Source organism: Coloeus monedula (genome assembly GCF_965178545.1).
Source record: "Coloeus monedula genome assembly, chromosome: 16".
NCBI classification, from domain to species: domain Eukaryota; kingdom Metazoa; phylum Chordata; class Aves; order Passeriformes; family Corvidae; genus Coloeus; species Coloeus monedula.
Window position 1 is genome coordinate 8,993,164 of NC_138796.1, and position 17,426 is coordinate 9,010,589.

At 60.5% G+C, this 17,426-nt stretch overlaps 2 protein-coding genes across 3 annotated transcripts; one reads left to right on the forward strand and one right to left on the reverse strand.

Annotated features, from left to right (window-relative positions):
• Nucleotides 1-58: 58 nt before the first annotated feature.
• PLK1 (polo like kinase 1) lies at nt 59-4,849 on the forward strand (the record flags this gene model as incomplete). Its single annotated transcript, XM_082292108.1, has 10 exons — nt 59-472; nt 601-769; nt 846-990; nt 1,360-1,453; nt 1,961-2,180; nt 2,712-2,870; nt 2,953-3,030; nt 3,511-3,665; nt 4,100-4,282; nt 4,643-4,849. 10 exons carry the CDS (start codon nt 59-61, stop codon nt 4,847-4,849), a joined length of 1,824 nt encoding a protein of 607 aa, XP_082148234.1.
• An 866-nt stretch (nt 4,850-5,715) lies between these two features.
• Nucleotides 5,716-16,452, reverse strand: ERN2 (endoplasmic reticulum to nucleus signaling 2). 2 transcript variants are annotated; one of them, XM_082291953.1, is made up of 22 exons: nt 16,329-16,452; nt 13,943-14,060; nt 13,588-13,621; nt 12,977-13,049; nt 12,809-12,881; nt 12,541-12,663; nt 12,354-12,455; nt 11,859-12,120; nt 11,676-11,754; nt 11,440-11,590; nt 10,952-11,073; nt 10,621-10,797; nt 10,276-10,525; nt 9,986-10,076; nt 9,282-9,471; nt 8,991-9,090; nt 8,651-8,820; nt 7,852-7,999; nt 7,616-7,743; nt 7,298-7,421; nt 6,977-7,044; nt 5,716-6,897 (listed from the first exon to the last, which is right to left on the reverse strand). In XM_082291953.1, the coding sequence occupies exons 1-22, from the start codon at nt 16,437-16,439 to the stop codon at nt 6,706-6,708; spliced, it is 2,886 nt and encodes a 961-aa protein (XP_082148079.1). In that variant the 5' UTR covers nt 16,440-16,452; the 3' UTR covers nt 5,716-6,705. The 2 variants fall into 2 exon arrangements, with proteins under 2 accessions (XP_082148079.1, XP_082148078.1); XM_082291952.1 differs by having other exon boundaries at nt 8,621-8,820.
• Nucleotides 16,453-17,426: the final 974 nt, after the last annotated feature.

Consider the following 17,426-nt stretch of genomic DNA (forward strand, 5'->3'; position numbering starts at 1 on the left):
GGGACCCGCCGCTCTCCCGGCACCGCACGGCCCCAGCGCAGCTCCGCGCGGGCACAGCATGAACGCGGCGGGCGGGAAGGCGGCGCGGCCGGCGGTGAGGCCGGCGGCACGGCCAGCGGCACCGGCGGAGCAGCCCCGCGCGGAGCCGGCCCGGGCGGCGGCGGCCGCGGCGGTGAAGGAGGTGCCCAAGGTGCTCGTGGACCCGCGCACCCGGCGCAGCTTCGTGCGCGGGCGGTTCCTGGGCAAGGGCGGCTTCGCTCGGTGCTACGAGCTGGCCGAGGCCGAGAGCCGGGAGGTGTTCGCGGGGAAGGTGGTGCCCAAGTCGCTGCTGGCGAAGCCGCACCAGAAGGAGAAGATGTCCATGGAGATCGCCATCCACCGCAGCCTCTCCCACCGCCACATCGTCGGTTTCCAGGGCTTCTTCGAGGACGATGACTTTGTCTACGTCGTGCTGGAGCTCTGCCGCCGCAGGGTGAGGGGCCGGGGGGCGGGTGTCGGTGTCCCCCGGGTACTGACTGTCCCCTTCCCCGCGTCCTGCGGTACTGACCTCGTCCCTGTCCCGCACCCCCCGCCTCGGTACTGACCGACCGTTCCCCGCAGTCGCTGCTGGAGCTGCACAAGCGGCGGAAGGCGCTGAGCGAGCCCGAGGCGCGGTACTACCTGCGCCAGACCATCCTGGGCTGCCAGTACCTGCACAGCCACCGCGTCATCCACCGCGACCTCAAGCTGGGCAACCTCTTCCTCAACGACGACATGGAGGTGAAGATCGGTAAGTGGCACGACCTCAGCCCAGGAACCAGCCAGCCAGGGCATCTTGGTCATATCCTGTCTCCCTGTCCCTCCAGGTGACTTTGGCCTGGCCACCAAGGTAGAGTATGATGGGGAGCGTAAGAAGACCCTGTGTGGGACTCCCAACTACATCGCCCCAGAGGTGCTGGGCAAGAAGGGGCACAGCTTCGAGGTGGACATCTGGTCCATTGGCTGCATCATGTGAGTCAAATTGCCTTTCAGAGGCCACAGGGACAGGCAATCCCTGTGGTTCTGGTCTCCTTGACCCCTTGGAACTTCAGTGTGATCCAAAGCTCCAGGTCACTGTCCCCATAGTTCCTGGCCAAGTCCTGCTGCCAGGCAGCTTCCTACCTTCCCTAACTGAAACTTTCCCTGCAGGGTGCTAGATCCCTGCTTCCCTTTCCAGGGAACCAGGAGCCAGGCACAGTACATGTAGCTGTCAGTGTGTCTAATGCCAAGTGTGTTCCCTCTGCCAGGAAAGCCCCTGGGTGTGCTTAGAACAGGGTCGCTTCTGCACACAATCTGAGTCTCTTTTGCAAAACTGACACCCTTTTGTCTGGGAATGCCCAGGTACACTCTTCTGGTGGGGAAACCTCCTTTTGAGACTTCTTGTCTAAAGGACACATACATCCGGATCAAGAAGAATGAGTACACCATTCCCAAGGTATGGTGCTTCCCATGAAGGATCTGTTTGGCTCACAGTGGTGCTTGGTTAGCCTCCTGCTGCAGCCCCTGTGTCTGGCACTCCGTGGGCTCTCATGTAGCAGGGGCTGTCAATGCTGGGAGGGGCTGTTTCAGTCCGGGGTGGCATGAACCTCGTGGGGAGGCAGCAGCTCCCTGCCCGCCGCCCCCCCCCCCCCCCACAGTCTGGCAAAAATCCGATCTGGGCTGTTGGCATGTGGGGGTGAATGGACATGGGCAAGTCTGTGAGGTCTGGGCCAGGTCCCCAGCTTATCCCACTGCTGATGAGTTTGTCTTGCTCAAGTCTGTTGACCTCAGGCTTTGGGTACCATTAGGAGCCACTTCTCTGTGCTGCCCAATTCTCCTTCCCCTGGCTTTTGTCTTGCTTGCTGATGGCAGCACTGGAGCTCTGCTGGGTTATAAATCCCGTTCATTTGTCACTAGTGCACATTGTCCCCTGATCTGTCTCTAAACTCCACCTGTCCCTCAGCACATCAACCCCGTGGCTGCAAACCTCATCCAGAAGATGCTGAGGTCCGACCCTGCCACACGCCCGACCATCGATGAGCTGCTGAACGACGAGTTCTTCACCTCGGGGTACCTCCCCAGCCGCCTGCCCACCAGCTGCCTCACCATTGCACCCCGCTTCTCTCTGGCTCCCAGCGGGATGGACCTCGGCGGGCGGAAGCCACTGACCGCGCTCAACAAAGGTAAGTGTGGGTGCCCGGGTGAGGCTGGGCTGCGGTGCTGGAGAGAGCCTGCCTGGCCTCCAGCAGCATCCACAACCTTCAGCGTGCCTCCCTCACATCATCTCCTGATTCTTATGGAAATTTGGAGCATTTTGTGGATGAGGGGGCTCTCCTTGCTCTGCCTGGGACCAAAGCAGAGAGGAAGCACTGCATTCACTTCAGCTCTGTAGTGGGCTCAAACTGATGCCCTGGAAGTTCCACCAGAACATGAAGACCTTTCCTGTGTAGTGCCTGAGCATTGAACAGATTTCCTAGAGAGTGTGTGTGGAGTTTCCCTTACTGGAAATATTCCAGAATCCTCTGGACACATCCTGTGCTCTGGAATTACCCTGCTGGAGCAGGGAAGTGGGGCCATATGCCCCACCACGGTCCCCTCCAACCTGATCCATTCTGTGTGCAAGGTGTTGCCTATACCTGGGGTAGGGTGTAAGTCTGGTGCCTTTGGAAACCTCTCCCTCATCACACATCCACACCCTTCTCTCTCTGTCCCAGGACTAGACAGCCCTGCACAGGAGACCTTGCCGGACAAGGAGGAAGCAGCGGGGCTGCGGGAGCTGGGGGATACTGTCAGTGGCCACTTGGCTGACATGTTGCAGCAGCTGACTGCAGTCAATGCAGCCAAGCCCTCCGAGAGAGTAGCAGTGAGGCAAGGTGAGCCTGGGGCAGCCCTTGGGCCTTGTGGGATGCACATGCTGTGGGAAATGTCTCCTAACAAGCTACTCTCTTCCTGCAGAAGAAGCTGAGGACCCAGCCTGCAATCCCATCTTCTGGGTTAGCAAATGGGTGGACTACTCGGATAAATATGGACTCGGTAAATACTGTGGGTGGCAATGCTTCAGGATTTCCTGGTATCTGAAGGGGCTGGAAGAAGCCTGGATGTGGGCATTTCTTAGGTCTGGGTTTTTAATCATCATATTCCAGTGTGTGTGTCCAAGACCTCTGCCAGCAATCTTACCAAATACTCTGGGAGTCCAGAGCAGTGGTCACTGACCATCAGCCCACTTTAAGGTGGACAATGGCTACCTGTGCCTGAGGTGACCAAGCTCTCCCCAGCCTGCACAGGGACCCACGGTGGCAGCAGAGGCTGTTCCTGCAGCAGGTGATGCAATAAGGGAGATGACAAATCCAGAGGTGGAGAAGTGCCACCCAGACCTCCCCAAAGAGGAGACCTGGCAAAGACTTGGTGAGGTGGCTGTTAGGGAATCCCTGAGTGATAAACCATCTGCCTTGGTGCTTCCCACTGCTGGTGGTCCCCTGAGATTGGAGGCCTCATGGGGGTCCCTTCTGGCAGGTTACCAGCTCTGTGACAACAGCGTTGGGGTTCTCTTCAATGACTCCACTCGTCTCATCATGTACAACGATGGGGACAACCTGCAGTACATTGAGCAGAACAGCAACGAGTCCTACTTCACCGTGAGGTCCTGCCCCTCTGCCCTCACCAAGAAGGTCAGTCCTGGGGACAGGAGCCTGGCTGGGGGTGGTGGTGAGACTCCTGCCAGCTTTGGGCTTTGAAGGCAGGGTGGGTTCCAGGGAGAAACATTTACAATTGGAGGTCACTGGCACTCTGCAGGCTTCCTTTAGGTGGTGACACTTGGTCCCAAGAACAGACACCAGCAGCTCTGACTGCTATCTGAGGCTCATTTATGAGCAGTTTCACAGAAATTTAAGTGCTCACATGACTTGGACATACCAAAGTGTTCAGCAAAGCGAGTCTGACTTGTCACAGTCAGACATTAATTTTGAGGATTTCCACAAGCTTTTGCAGTGACACCTCAAGCTCTGAAAGATGTAAGGAAGCTCTGGGACTGTGATAGCAGTCCCTGTGCTCCCCCCCGTGCCTGGGGTCACCCTCGGCCCCTCACAGCCTGTCCCATCCACAGATAACACTACTAAAGTACTTCCGGAATTACATGAGCGAGCACTTGCTGAAGGCAGGGGCAAACATCACGCCCCGGGAAGGGGACGAGCTGGCCCGATTGCCCTACCTGTGGAACTGGTTCCGGACCCGCAGTGCCATCATCCTGCACCTCAGCAACGGCACTGTACAGATCAACTTCTTCCAGGTGAGGCTCTGCCCAGGGCCGTGGCTCCGGCTGCATGTGGTGCTGCTTGGAAAGTGGCAGGAGGGGATGACCTGAGCCAAGGTTTTGCCCAGGGTGCTGAGCACTGGGAGCTGTCTGTGCCAGTACCTGAGGCCCCCAGATACTCCTTGCTCATGAGGGGCTGTGCTCTCAAGCAGCAGGTTGGCTGCTGCAGCCAGGTGCAGCCATGTCGACCTGGCTGTTGCCCTTTGCTGCGCTCTGAAGGAATTCTGTAGAGGGGCCTTGTCACCGCGCTCCAAGTGCTGCTGACATGGCTCATCCAGAGGAGCTGCTGCCCCAAGGAGCACAGTGCTCAGTGACTGCGTGTTCTCTCCCCCCCAGGACCACACCAAGCTCATCCTGTGCCCTCTCATGGCTGCTGTCACATACATAGATGAGAAACGGGACTTCCGCACGTACAAGCTGAGCCTCATCGAGGAGCACGGCTGCTGCCAGGAGCTGGCCCGCCGGCTCCGCTATGCCCGCATCATGGTGGAGAAGCTCTTCAGCTCCAGGTCTGGCTCACGCCAGACGAAATCTGCTGCTTAGACCTTGTTCTTGCTGGACTCAACATCTGTGCCAAACTGCCCACCTGTGGAGGAAGAGGTCTGGGAGCTTCCCTCCCATGGCCCAGATGGTTCCTGCTACTGGGTATGGGCTCATTGCCACAAGGAAGCCCCTGCTGCTGTGGGAATGGTGATGTTCACTTTGACTGGTGCCCAAAGGTTTCTTGCTTCCTGCTCCTAACAAAGTCTATTTTTTAATTCCCTACCTAGTCCGTTTTTCTAATTTCCCAAAGCCACAAGCCCAGCTCCAACCCAGCCCTCTCATTTGAGGTGCCTGGGCCTGCTCTTGAGAGAGCAGAGCAGGGGGAGAGCAGAGCTATCACCTGAGGTGCCCATACATGGCTGTGCCCGTGCTCTGGGCTTTGTTTCCTCTTGTAGAAGCTCAGGTAAGGTGTTGAACAAGCCCGGGTTGAGAGTGATCAGTTGGCCTTTTAATACTGAAACTACATGAAACCTCAACTTTTGTATATTGCATAACTTGAATAAAGATTGTTTGACACGGCATCCAGTCTGTTTCACTTCCCATGGCCTTGCTGAGGGCGGGAGCATCACCTCTGCCTTCCCCTATGAATGAGGCATCCTCTTACTCTTACTGACAGCCCTGGGCTGGGTTTGCCTCTCACTTGGCTCCGTGACTAATTCTGGCTAAAGAATCAGCACCTGTCCTCTCATGTAGCAGAGTCTTGCAGGAGCCCGTTGCCCTGCCTCTGTTGTTCTCCCACCACTGCTCCCTGCCAGCAACTATGGGGGCCCTCAGGCCAGATTATTTTAAGCAGGACAAGCTTTTCAGTTTTTATTTTTTAATTTTTGTAACATTTTGTATAAATATATTCTGAAAAGAAAGCTGGTACAAACCCTGTTACCTGTGTAACAAAATCCCACACCCCAGCACACAAAGGAATCAGACTGTACAAAATTATTGCTGTTCCACATAGGAACTTTGCTGTGGGGCTCTCTGTGCCCATGCACCCAGCTGGTGCTGGAGGCTGGCTCGTTGGGAACACATGCCCATGGGGATGCCATGAACCAGAGCACCCACCGGACACCAGCCCTGGGCAGCAGGAGGGGCTGGGGGAGCTGCAGGCATAGGCCTGTCTTTGAGGGAAGGATCCTAGGGGAAAGGAATTCCCTCCTTTGTGCCCAGAGATGACTGCTCCTGGACTGCTGTGCCACCTGCTCAGGGGCTCAGGCCTGGCAGAGGTACAGGCTGCTGGGGACCCTAAGGGAGAAACCCTTATTCTCAGCCCAGCTGAGATTCACATCTTCATTGTAGGGGCTGTGCCCTCGGGCAGGTCCCAGCCCCAGGGTGGCTGCTCAACCTGGCCTGGCTGAGCCACAGCCCTTGCTGGGGCTGAGGGGTCAGCTCCAGTGTCAAGACTGGGGGCCTGGTCCTGGTCACAGCTCAAGGCCCCTGGCACAGGAGCGAACACACAGGACAAAGCTTCCTGTCCCTGGTGAATGCCCCCCTGGGACTGATGCCAGCTTGAGGGCACTGCTGTGCCAGGGCCTTGCTGCGGCTGTCCTTGGGAAAACACACGTGTTTTCCTCTCTTCTCCAAGCACTGTGTCCAGCCCAGAGTTTGTTTTCTGGCCCAAGTGCCTTCACACCTGAGTCTGACTGTGAGTGTTTGCAAAGGTGGGTGCCCAGAGGGTCCCTCAGGAAACCCCAGGTGAGGGCACGGTACTGCCCTGTGCCCACCTCTGCTGCCCTGTGCTCCTGGTGCCCCCACCTGCTGGACCCCCACCTGGCCCCAGCAGAAGGACACCGAGAACCCCGGGCCCGGGCGGGGAGGAGAGGCCGCAGCAGCCGCGGTGCCCTCTGGCCGCGTCCTGTGCCCGCTCAGGTGCCGTCGCCCCTCAGCCCCTGGCAGTAGTAGGAGTGGAAGATGCGCTCGTGGGCACAGACTCGCATGGCCCTGTGCGTGTGCAGCAGCAGCCGGGGGAAGCGGGAGGTGAAGTACTGCACGAAGCCCTCGGGGACGGAGCCCAGGGCCAGCCGGACATCAGCTGGCAGCTCATGGTAGTGGTGCTTCTGCAGGAGAGAGGGTGAGGTGAGAGAGGATGGGGACAGAGGAGGGGGGCACGGCCACGGGGCAGCTGGGTGGCTGTACCTTGTTCCTCATGGCCCGCAGCAGGTCACGCACTGACCCGCCCTTGTAGGTGCGGAACTTCCTCAGGTCTGGGGACAGCAGGAGAGACACCGAGTGAGGCGGGACACAGCTGGGGTGAGGGGCTGCCACAGCCCCTGTAGTGCAAGCCCCAGCTCTGCTTCACTGGCCTCTCAAGGAAGGGCTGCCACCTTTACCTGCCCTGCTTTTCAGCTCCTGGGCATAAGCAGGTACCTCCTGGCCAGTAAAAGCACCAGCCCTTGGAGCCCCAGTCCCTACCTGCTTCACTGGACCCAACAATGAGCCCGACCCCTCCATGCTCACCCATCTGCAGTGGGAGGGAGATGTGCATCCTCCAGTTGGTCCTCACCACCGCCCGACCCCCCAGTTCCAGGGCTGAGACGATGGGCCCCTCAGCCGGCTCCCTCTCCACACGGTCGCTGACATCCTGTGTGCCCAAGAGCGGGGACGGGGTGGGTATGGCCCTGCCCTTGCCCTGCACGAGGTGGGACAGAGACCCAGGGACCCCTCACCCCTCCTAAGAGTAGCTCACAGTGAGCATCTTGACCTAAACACAGCAGTTTCCAGCACGTTTTTCAGTGCACACCTGCATTCACTGCCGGTGGGAAAGCACAGACTCACCTGGAAGAACTGCAGCTGCTTCTCCTGACTCCAGAAAAAGGGATGCACAAGCACCACAGGGGCCGAGGGCCGGTGCTGGGGCTCGGGGCTGATCATCGCCACAATCAGCTCCCTTGCAACAAGTTTGTCTGGAGGTGAAACAGAACAGCGGAGAACTCGCCCCTGCGCCAGGACCGGGAGCTGCCCCTCAGCCCTGGGCTTCCCTGTGGTGTTGTGCCACTGGGGAAGGGTCTCACCGTGAGCCTCCTCCTGCAGGCAGCTCAGCTGGTAGGAGCCCGCCAGGATGTTGGCCTGGCGCCGCAGGCTGTCCCCAAAGGGGTGCTGTCCCCCCGACACCACATAGTAGAAGATGCACCCGGCTGAGAAGATGTCCACGGCACTGGTCTGCAAAACACAGGGGCACACGGGAGCCTCAGGCAAAGGCTGAGGAAAGATTTACCTTCCGCTTTTCTATCCTTTTATATGGACAATTGGCTGCAGAGCTGCTGGAAAATGCATCGCATGGGGCTCCTGCTCTGCTACCTGCAGTGAGGGAGCCCCATCACCCCAGGTTTCCAGAGGCACAGCCAGAATTCAGGACTCCACAGCCCAACGGACATGCAGGGGCTGCTGGTGTCCCACCAGCAGGCAAATGGACACCAGCATGAATCCCAGGACGTGCTCTGCCAGGGATCAGTACAGCAGCTGCTTCCAGTGGGAATGAGATTCTTAGTTCTGAAGAGAGAAACGTAACCTTGGCAGCAACCCACAGCCCCTCCAACCTCCCCACCCCAAATTTCTGAGGACTGGAGCCTGATGAGACACCTGTGCTGAACACAAGGGCAGGGGCATGGGGGCAGCCCTGGAAAGGAGCACAGTGCCTGTATCTGGGCTGGCTTGGGCTCATGGAGCTCTCATCTTAATTGTGAACCCAGCAGTGTGACCTGAGGCCACTGCCAGCATGGGGGACACTGCCACAATGGGTCCAAGGAGCACCCGGGGTGGGGGTGGCCACAGCTCACTGACAGGGTTCTCCTTTGGGGCCTCCTGCAGCACCTCGGGCGCGATCCAGCCCTCAGTGCCAGGGATCCCGGAGCGGAGGCTGAAGCTCTGTCGTCCCCCCTGAAGCTTCTTGCAGAGGCCGAAGTCAGAGATGACGGCGCGGATCTGCCCGTGGCGATTCGGGACAGAGATGAGGATGTTACAGGGCTTCAGGTCACGGTGGACTGGAAGTGAGAGTGTGTGGTGTCCCCTGGTAGGGCCGGAGCAAACAGGGCTCTGCCACAGCCCCATGTGCTGCTGACCCCCACAGCTACTGCCCAAACCCCAACAGATGCTGCCCAAACCCCGCAGCATTCGCTGAGGAGAGGATGGAGAGGGGACTGCTGGCCCTTACCGATGCTGAGGGAGTGGAGGTGGACCAGCCCGGACATGGTCTGACGCAGCACGGACACTGGGTCCAGCCCACGGCGGTTGAAGCTGGGGCTCTCCACGTACTGGAACCACACAAAGGAGAGAGAGAGGAACTAAGCCTGATTTATTGGGCAAGGGCAAGCTGGCTGGAGAGACCACCCCAGGGTGATGGTGGGTGTTGGAAAACAACCCCTACAGAGGCTGTGTGTGCCCAAGGCTTGTGTTTCCAGGGCTCCTGATCAGCTGCAGCAGCAGCCCTGTGCCCGGGGCTCACCTCCTGCAGCGTGGCAGAGCAGAGCTCGATGGCAATGTAGTGGAACTGCCGGTCCTTCTCAGTGCAGAAGTAGCGGACAACGTGGGGGTGCTCATCCGACTCCCGGAGCAGCTGGACCTCACGGTCAAGCAGGTGGACACACTCAGGCAGGAGACGCTTCACGGCCACATTCCGGCCCTCGAACTGCCCCCTGTGCAGAGAGTCCCCAGTGTGTCCACGTGTGTCATGACCCAGCCACACTTCGGCCAATGCTGGAGCTCACCCACAGGGTCCTCAGCATGGGTCACTCTGCTGTGACTCCCAAAGCCTTGCCACATCACTGACAGGAAGAGATCTTCCCCAGTGTAAGCTGGGAACTGGAGGGTCTCAATTTTGTAGGAAAATGACATCCCTCACTTTTTACTGTGTTCAGTGCTGGAAAAGGGGCTCACCCAGAGCCTGGGAACTGTGTGAGGGACCAGACCAGGTGCAGGCAGGCAGGGGGTGCAAGGGGGACCTGCCCTGTGTACCCAGTGCCTGCTTAATGAGGGCCACAAGTCCAGGATGGGTGTGATGAGGACCACAAGAAGGTGAAAGTGTTGAGTTCTTCTCAAAAGTCCCTGAACCAGTGGCCACCACTCTGAGCAAGAGCTGCCTTGTCACTATCCCTGTGGCTCCCAGGGAGAATGGGAACAGAGTGGGGGCAGGCACTTGGTGTCACCCACCTGAAGACAAAGGTTCCTCCAGCTCCATGGCCCAGCACATCCTTGGGGTTAAAAGAAACTTTTCCAACTACAACCAGGTCTGGTTCTGTATCTGCAAGGGAGAGAAGACAGCCATCTTCCAGCCTCCAAGCATTAGTTCTGTATGGAGGACACCTGTTTCTTTATTCATCTGGCCATTTCTTGGGCCCTGCTCTTATGTGGCCCGTGCTTATCCAGCAGCAGATCTGGCACCTCCTCCCATCCCAGCTGGGCTGCAGCCCTCACAGCCCGCCCATTCCCTCTGCACCCACCTTCAGCAGCCACTGGGACAGCTGGCTCCAGGCTGACCATCCCATTAGCTGGGTGCTTCAGGTGGGCTGAGGGCCTGGAGCTCTGTGAGCGCTCTGATGCACTTCCCTGGCTCAGCTCCAGCTCCCTGGGCTCCTCAGGGATGCCCTCCCTGGAGACTCGGCCCGGACGCAGCATCTCCTGCTGCTGCTGCAGGAGCTGTATCTGCTCCTGCAGCTGCTGCTGCTGTGCCACATGCTGCTGCTGCAGTTTCTGGAACACAAACCATGGGAATACTCAGCTCCATGCCTGGAGCCACTCTGGGGCATCGGCTCCCCTATCCCTCGCCCTCCAGCACCACCACTCACTGTGAGCAGCAGCACCAGGATTCCCCCGCCCAGCAGAGCTGTGCTGACGCCAACCAGCACCAGGTCCCAGGTGCCGGATTCGGGATACACTTCCACCTGCTCCCCCGGTGTGGGGTCTGGCTGGAGCTGCCCCTCGCTGCGGACAGCTGGCTCCTCCGGACTGCTCGGGGCCAGGAACTGCAACACACACCCAGGGCTGGGTGACACAAGAGGGACAGACTGCAGGGCACTTGGGTTTGGGACCTCCTTCCATCCTATCCCACACTGGGGACCCATTGCCCACCCCAAGCAGCCCAGACCCTTCAGTGACCGAGCACCCTTCACCACTCACATCATCAAACACGGTCCTTGTGGGAGGAGCCCTGGGGATGATGGCTTCTGTGGTCTTCCTCAGGTTCTCTGGGAAGGCTCTCAGCATGGTGGTGTGGACCACAGGAGGCAGTTCATGGTGCCCTGTGACAGGAGGGGAACAGATACAACCCTCAGTTCACCTCTTGGTTCCAGCATCCATTCCTTGCCAGCAGCCCTGGCTCTCCTGGAGAAGGGAGGGTTGCAGCATGGGTGAGCCCTGTTTCAAAGGGTCCCTCCCCACCCCTGCATCTTGTCACTCCTGGGGAGGGGACAAAGATGGGCTGAAACAAGTCCTGAGACAGAGTCACCACAGCCTGAGGTGACTCACAGCCTTAATCCCATTCATCCCACGGGGCAGGGCAGGTCGGGCTGTGCCCCTAAAGCACAGCAGCAGCTCAGGTTGCTCCCCACTGGGCACCATCTGGAAGCCAGCACATGGGGAAGTCTGTGCCTACCACGGGTCCGCACCTATGAGGAGCCACTGGTTGTGAAGTGAGGTGATGCTGCCCTGAGGGTACTTGACGTTGGTGCTGGGCATGATCTCACACTCCCCAGACTCCCTCATGGTCACGTCGTCCGTGGTGGGGCCGTCGATCCTGGCCAGCGTGATGCCCTGGGGCTGGGGATGTGGCAGCTCGTGGGGCACCGCGTGGCCGGACGCGCCCGTGGCGGCTCAGCCCCAGCGGGGCAGCAGGGACACTCACCACCAGCGCCACACTGCCGTGCACCAGGGAGGTCATGGCATAGAAACTGGTCGCGTGCTTTCCCACATAGAGCGCTGGCCTGCAGGACAAGGACAAGCATCACCTTCCATCCATCCCGGATCAGGGTAGCCGAGCACGAGGAACAAGAATGCCACTGGCTGCCACCACTCGGGAACCACATACAGCAGCTGGGTCTTGGTGGCGGCGAAGTCCTTGACGGACTGGTAGCTCCACTTGAGGACATGGATGTCCTGTGACTGGAAGGTCAGATAGCGCAGGGTCTCCATGGCCAGGTTGAGGTGGGGCAGGCGGCGCAGACTGTCCTGGTGCCACAGGTAGATGCCAACCACAGGTGAGCCGTAGTTCTGCGCCCACAGGACCTCCCCGCTCTCCTTGTCCAGGGTCACCACCAGCCCATCCCCGCTTGAGGCCAAGTGTGCCATTTCTAGAGAGAGCAAGAGGGATGAGGGATGCAGCAGTTGGGCTGTGTCCCCTCCGTTCTGCCACTGGCCATGGGCTGCTGCCTGTTCTCCCCAGAAAGGGGCACAGCTGAGACCTGCTGGCTCTGGCACTGCCACCCCAGGCCCCTGCACAGCCAGAGTCCTGCTGTGAGTGGGCACTGGGGAGCTGGGTGCCATGACTCCCAGGGCTCCCGTGGCTGCTGCAGCTCCCACTCACTGTAGTGGTAGGACTCCTCGCAGAGCGGGGCCGAGTACTCAGAGAAGGTGGCGTTCCAGCGCAGCTCCCGCGACTTGGTGTCATACATGGTGATGACGTACTCTGGGGACAGGAACAGGGCACCAGGTAACCTCCAGTGCCCCATTCCTGGGACCAGGTGGTCAATGGAGGCACGGGACTGGCTTACGGGTCCGTCCGATGTAGAGCAAGGGGCTGGTTGGGCACAGACCATCCCAGGCCTCTGTTGAGAGGGTGGTCTGCTTCTCCCCTGACTTGGGGTCCACAATGAACCAGGTGTCCTGCTTCTTCCCTGAGAAGGAAAATGCCTTCTTTCTAAGTCCCTGCAGCCCTGCCTGTCCCCGGGAGCTCCCGCTGGGCTCCTGCCTGTCACCCTCCATGGCTCCCAGGAGTCCCTGGTCAGCACGGTCCCCCCGCACGCCCCAGCGCCTCCGTACCAGTGTAGAGCACTCCATCCGAGCTGCGGCACGGCGAGGACTGCACCAGCTCTGGGATAGTGAATGGCAGCTTCTGCAACACAGGCGGCACAGCAAGTGCAGGGCCAGAGTCACCTCCCCAGCCCAGGGCACCCCAGGGGGTCACAGGATGCCCACAGCCCCACTGACCATCAAGCCTTCTTTGTTCTTTCCTCCCAGGATATACAGGCTGCCATCATTGGGGTCTGGAAGGAATGCTGGCCTGGGAAGGAGGAGAGAATTATAAAACATGAGCTACCCCCTGCCCTGGGCACCCCCAAGGATGCAGAGTGGCTACACTGCAGAATCCCCTTTAGCAGTTTGCTCCAGGGTGAGTCACTGCAGGACTTGACCTTTCCTGGACACCTGCAGCACTGGATTGGGCAGGAAATAACCTCCACTCTGGTCAGTCCTGGGACTCCTCACAGCCACCCAGTGCCCATCTGCCAGACAGGTGGATGCCCTGCCTGTCTCAAGGAGCTCTTGCTGTCCTGCCTGCCCCTGAGCTTTCAGGGGGATTTCCCTCAATTTCTCTCCATGCCAGTGTGTGTAGTCGAGTTGAGAGCTCCTCAGCTCTGCAGCCAGGGGCCAGCTCCTCCTCGTCACCATGTGCCAAGTGCCAGCACCAGGGTCAGGGTAAGGTGATGCCATGGCATGGGCTGCACATTTCATTTCTCTGTGGTTCCCCTTTCCTGCGGTTGCTCCATCAGTTACCCGGGAGCCTCCTGCACTGCCCAACTGCCTGTGGGGGTGACACTCACTCTGCCACATACACCGGCACTTGCAGAATGGGATCTGAAACAGAGAGTGAGAGGCCACGTCAGCAGCGCTCCTGTGAGTGGGACAGCACAACACCACTGTTTACCCAGCGTGGCACTGTCACCCAGCCCAGCCATGCAGCCTGTTTGCCTTTCAGAGCCAGAAGAGACACCAATGGCAGACGCTCATCTGCGCTCAGCTGTGCTTGGGGCCGGAGCTGAGGCTGCGGCTGGCACCTCACCCCAGGGCTGGAGGCACTGGCAGCCCAGAGCCCATCCACCAAGAGGCAGGTCAGGGGATCCTTCCCAAACCCCAAACAGCCAGGCTGTAAGCAAATGCCCCCCAGTCACTACTCACCATCCTTCAGGGTCCACTTGATGTCCCCTGTGCTCTTGCTGACAGCGTGGAGGTTCCCATCCAGTGTGGAGATGAAGAGCAGTGATTCTGGGACAGCCACGGCACCGGCTTGGAGGCTCTAGGACAGACACACCATCCTAAAGAGCTCAGCCAGACTTGGGAACAAGCCCCCAGCCCAGGTCCTCTGCGCAGCTCAGCTCCTGGGGCAGCTGAGCCCACGGTGACCAGCACCACCTGCACCTCTGGTCCCTGGCTCCTGCAGCACCACTCACATCCCACCAGAGCCATCCTGGGGCTGGAGAAGCCATCCTTCCCCCTCCTCTCCCTGGAATGCATTTTCCCACAGGTGGGATGAACTGCAGTGTGGCTGTTCCCTGTCACAACCCTGGGTGCCTTTCTGAAGGCGACAAGAGCAGCTCGACCATTGGCTCCTTCCAGAAACAAACGAGTTGGGTGACTTTTCATGCCAGAGAAGTGATGATTGCTTGCCCAGGCCTTCAGAGCTGCAGGTTTCAGCTACATTGAGGAAGTAATTGCAAATTCACCTGGGAAGAGGAGCTGCTGCTTCCACGTATGGCGTCCGCATAGCGAGCGCCAGCTCAGCCAGTGCCACACATGCCAGCCTCGCCCTGTCGGCAAACATGGATGGGCAAACAGCAACGGGACCCACATGGCTCTGGCAGTCCCTGATGCCAGGGATCTGGCAGCAGCGCCTGAGCCCCTGGCTGGCCGTAGATTAGCATGAGAGCCCAAGGACATCCCTCAAACTCAGCCCCTCAGTAGACCCCTCGCTGCTCTGGGAGCCTGAGCTGGCAGAGCCTGTCCTGGGGGCCCGTCCAGGGACCAGCCAGCAGCCTGTGCCCAGCCAGTGCCAACATGCATGTCTGAGACCATTTGCAGAGCAGACAGTACAGGACCGGCTGTGGCACGGCAGGGCCAGAAGATTCCTTCAGCTGTAACAAAGCACAGGAGCACACACAACCTCCCTCACAATGCACCTCACACCAACCTCTATGTCTCCAGCCCAGTTTTTATTTGCACTTCTTTTTGCTTAGTTTTCAGGTGACGTCAGAGCGAGTTTCCCTGCTCTGGCTTTGCCCAGAGGACATGGTGGGGCAGGCAGGGAAGGGGACTGCTGCCCACCATGGCTCCTCCAGCCCCTGTGAGATGCAGGCGGGATTGTTGCCGGCTGGGGACATGCCAGGCTGGCAGACAAGGGGCTCTCACAGTGTGGCCACCTGCCCGGGGGAAACTGAGACTGCCGAGCCCCCCCAAGCTGTCAGGGCTCTGTGCTTCCTTCCCCCCTGATGCTCTGTGGTTTTTTCCATCTATTCTGCAAGTGTTTTGGTAGCAGGGCACTCGGTCAAAGGCCAGGCTGCCCGGCCCGCTCCCGACAAACCACCAGGGGCAGAACTGGGAGCACTGGATGCCTGTGAGCTGCCACCCTCCCTCTGCTCCCAGCCCCAGTTGCCCCAGCAGCCGTTCTGGCCAGCCCCAGCCCAGAAGTGTGGCTGTTGCTCCCATGGGGTGTTCCCCGGAGCCGTGCTTTCCCGAGGTTCCCACCACAGCACCCTGGACTCTGCAGTAATGCCGCTGAGGCCGGAGCTCAGCCGCGGGCTCGGGGCACACTCGTTCCCCCAAAAAGGGATAGAGGGGGACAGCCAAGCACAGACAGAAACTCGGCGCCAGCATCTGCTGCTTCCTTCAATGAAGCAGGTCTACCAGTGTAATCCAAAGCCACCCTGGCACGCTGCCTATCCAGTTGAACCGCCACCAGCTGCTGGATCCGGCTCCGAAGGCACCACCCTGACAGGCAGCAGCTCCGCGGGCAGGAGCAGGCAGGAGCGGGCCGAGGGCAGCCAGGGAAGGGGACTCCGCTCCCGGCCACAGCCAGGCCCAGGGGTGAGGATGGAGAACAGCCGCTGCTCTGGGTGCCGCAGGGGCGTCTCACACCGGTGACAGCCCGGCACCCAGCGGTCAACGCCACCCATGTACGGCCATGGGACCCCCAGGCAGCAGCCCGGCCCCGCGGGCACCACGCCCCCTTCACCCACACCACGTACACCCTTCTGGGTTCCGATCCCCGCTCAGGCACCCACCCTGAGCCCTACGGCTCGAGCCCCGCGCTCACCGGTGTCACACGCGGGACGCTCCCGCGCACCTGCCCCGAGCGTGGGGTGTCCGTGCCCGCACTGTCACACCCGGGGCACGAAGTGTCGTGTGCCGGAGCCCTCCCGCAGGACGCGCGGGGCACAGTGAGCACAGGCTCACACTGGGAACCACAAGGGCACCGCACTGTCCCCCCCCCCCCACCTTTCCCCCGCGCTGTCCCCTCTCGGGCGCTGTCCCACCCTCCCGCACCCACCGCTCCCAGCGGCGGCCGTACCTGTGCCGGGGGCGGCGGGAGCAGCGGCAGGAGCAGCGGCAGGAGCAGCGGCCGGAGCCCCCGGGGCGCCCCCCGGAGCCCCCGCGGGCGCGGCGCGGCGGGGCCGCCCATGTCCCGGCCAGGCCAGGCCGGGCCGGGCCGCGCTGTCGCCGTGAGTCAGCGGGGCCGGGGCGGGTCCCGGACGCGGCTTCCGCCCCCCGCGCCGGCCCCGCGCTCCGCACACGCACCCGGACACCGCGGGCCCATCGGCCTCCCCGCCCCGCTTCCCCTCGCGGCTCCCGATCGTTTGTACGCGGTCAGCGTACACGCCCCGCATCCCCCCGCCGTGGGCACCGGCCCCATCCCGGCCGCGGGCACCGAGCTGAGAAAATTCCTCTCGCCGGCAACGCGGGTCGAAGCCCTCCTGGCGGCAGCGGCAGAGGACCCGGCTCCTGCCGCCACGCCGCTGTAGCCCCCCCAGCCCCACGTGCCGGGAGCGCGGCTGGGCTGGGAGCTCTTCCCGAGGGACAACGGGGAACAGGGGCTGCGGGGGGACCCCCGCATGAACTGAATGCTGGACGCCACAGCCAGGGCACACTTGCACACTGAACCGAACAGGAACCTGCCCGCTGGCACACGCTGGGAGAATGGCAGCGCAAATTTGGGGCTATTGCACTGTTTCGGAGATGGGGTTTTTTTGGGTGGGGGGACTGGAGGTGTCTAAAGGTAGAGGCGAAGCCAAGCAGCGCCTGTTCAGCGTGACAAACCTGAGGCTGCTGAAAGCCCAGCACTGGGGCTGCTCCCGAGCTTTGGGAGCTGTTAAATGGGAGTGGGACTGTGAAACCGCAGCCAGGGGTGGGCCAGCCCAGCAGGACTGGGCCAGTCTTGGTGTAAAAGCAAATTAAAGCCCAGCTTTGGGCAGGGAGGTAGAGATCATCCTGTAACTCACAGCCCATGCGCATGCAGTGGCACAGGGCAGCAGCACCCAAATCCCCATTCTGGGAGATGGGCATCCACAGCTTTGACATGTCACCATGTCTGCCTGTGTCCATCTTCCCGCAAAGAAATTCACTACAAACCCTTTGCTCACAGCTGTTCATGCAGCAGGAAGTAGCTCAG

Bases quoted from the DNA above. Each gene is read 5' to 3' on its own strand.
- ERN2 (XM_082291952.1), bottom strand. From the start codon at position 16,439: ATGGGCGGCCCCGCCGCGCCGCGCCCGCGGGGGCTCCGGGGGGCGCCC. The intron at 11,074-11,439 runs GTGCGGACCCGT...CTCCTGTCACAG, and splicing joins CAACCAGTGGCTCCTCATAG to GGCACCATGAACTGCCTCCT. The intron at 8,821-8,990 runs GTAAGGGCCAGC...TCTCACTTCCAG, and splicing joins CCTCCACTCCCTCAGCATCG to TCCACCGTGACCTGAAGCCC.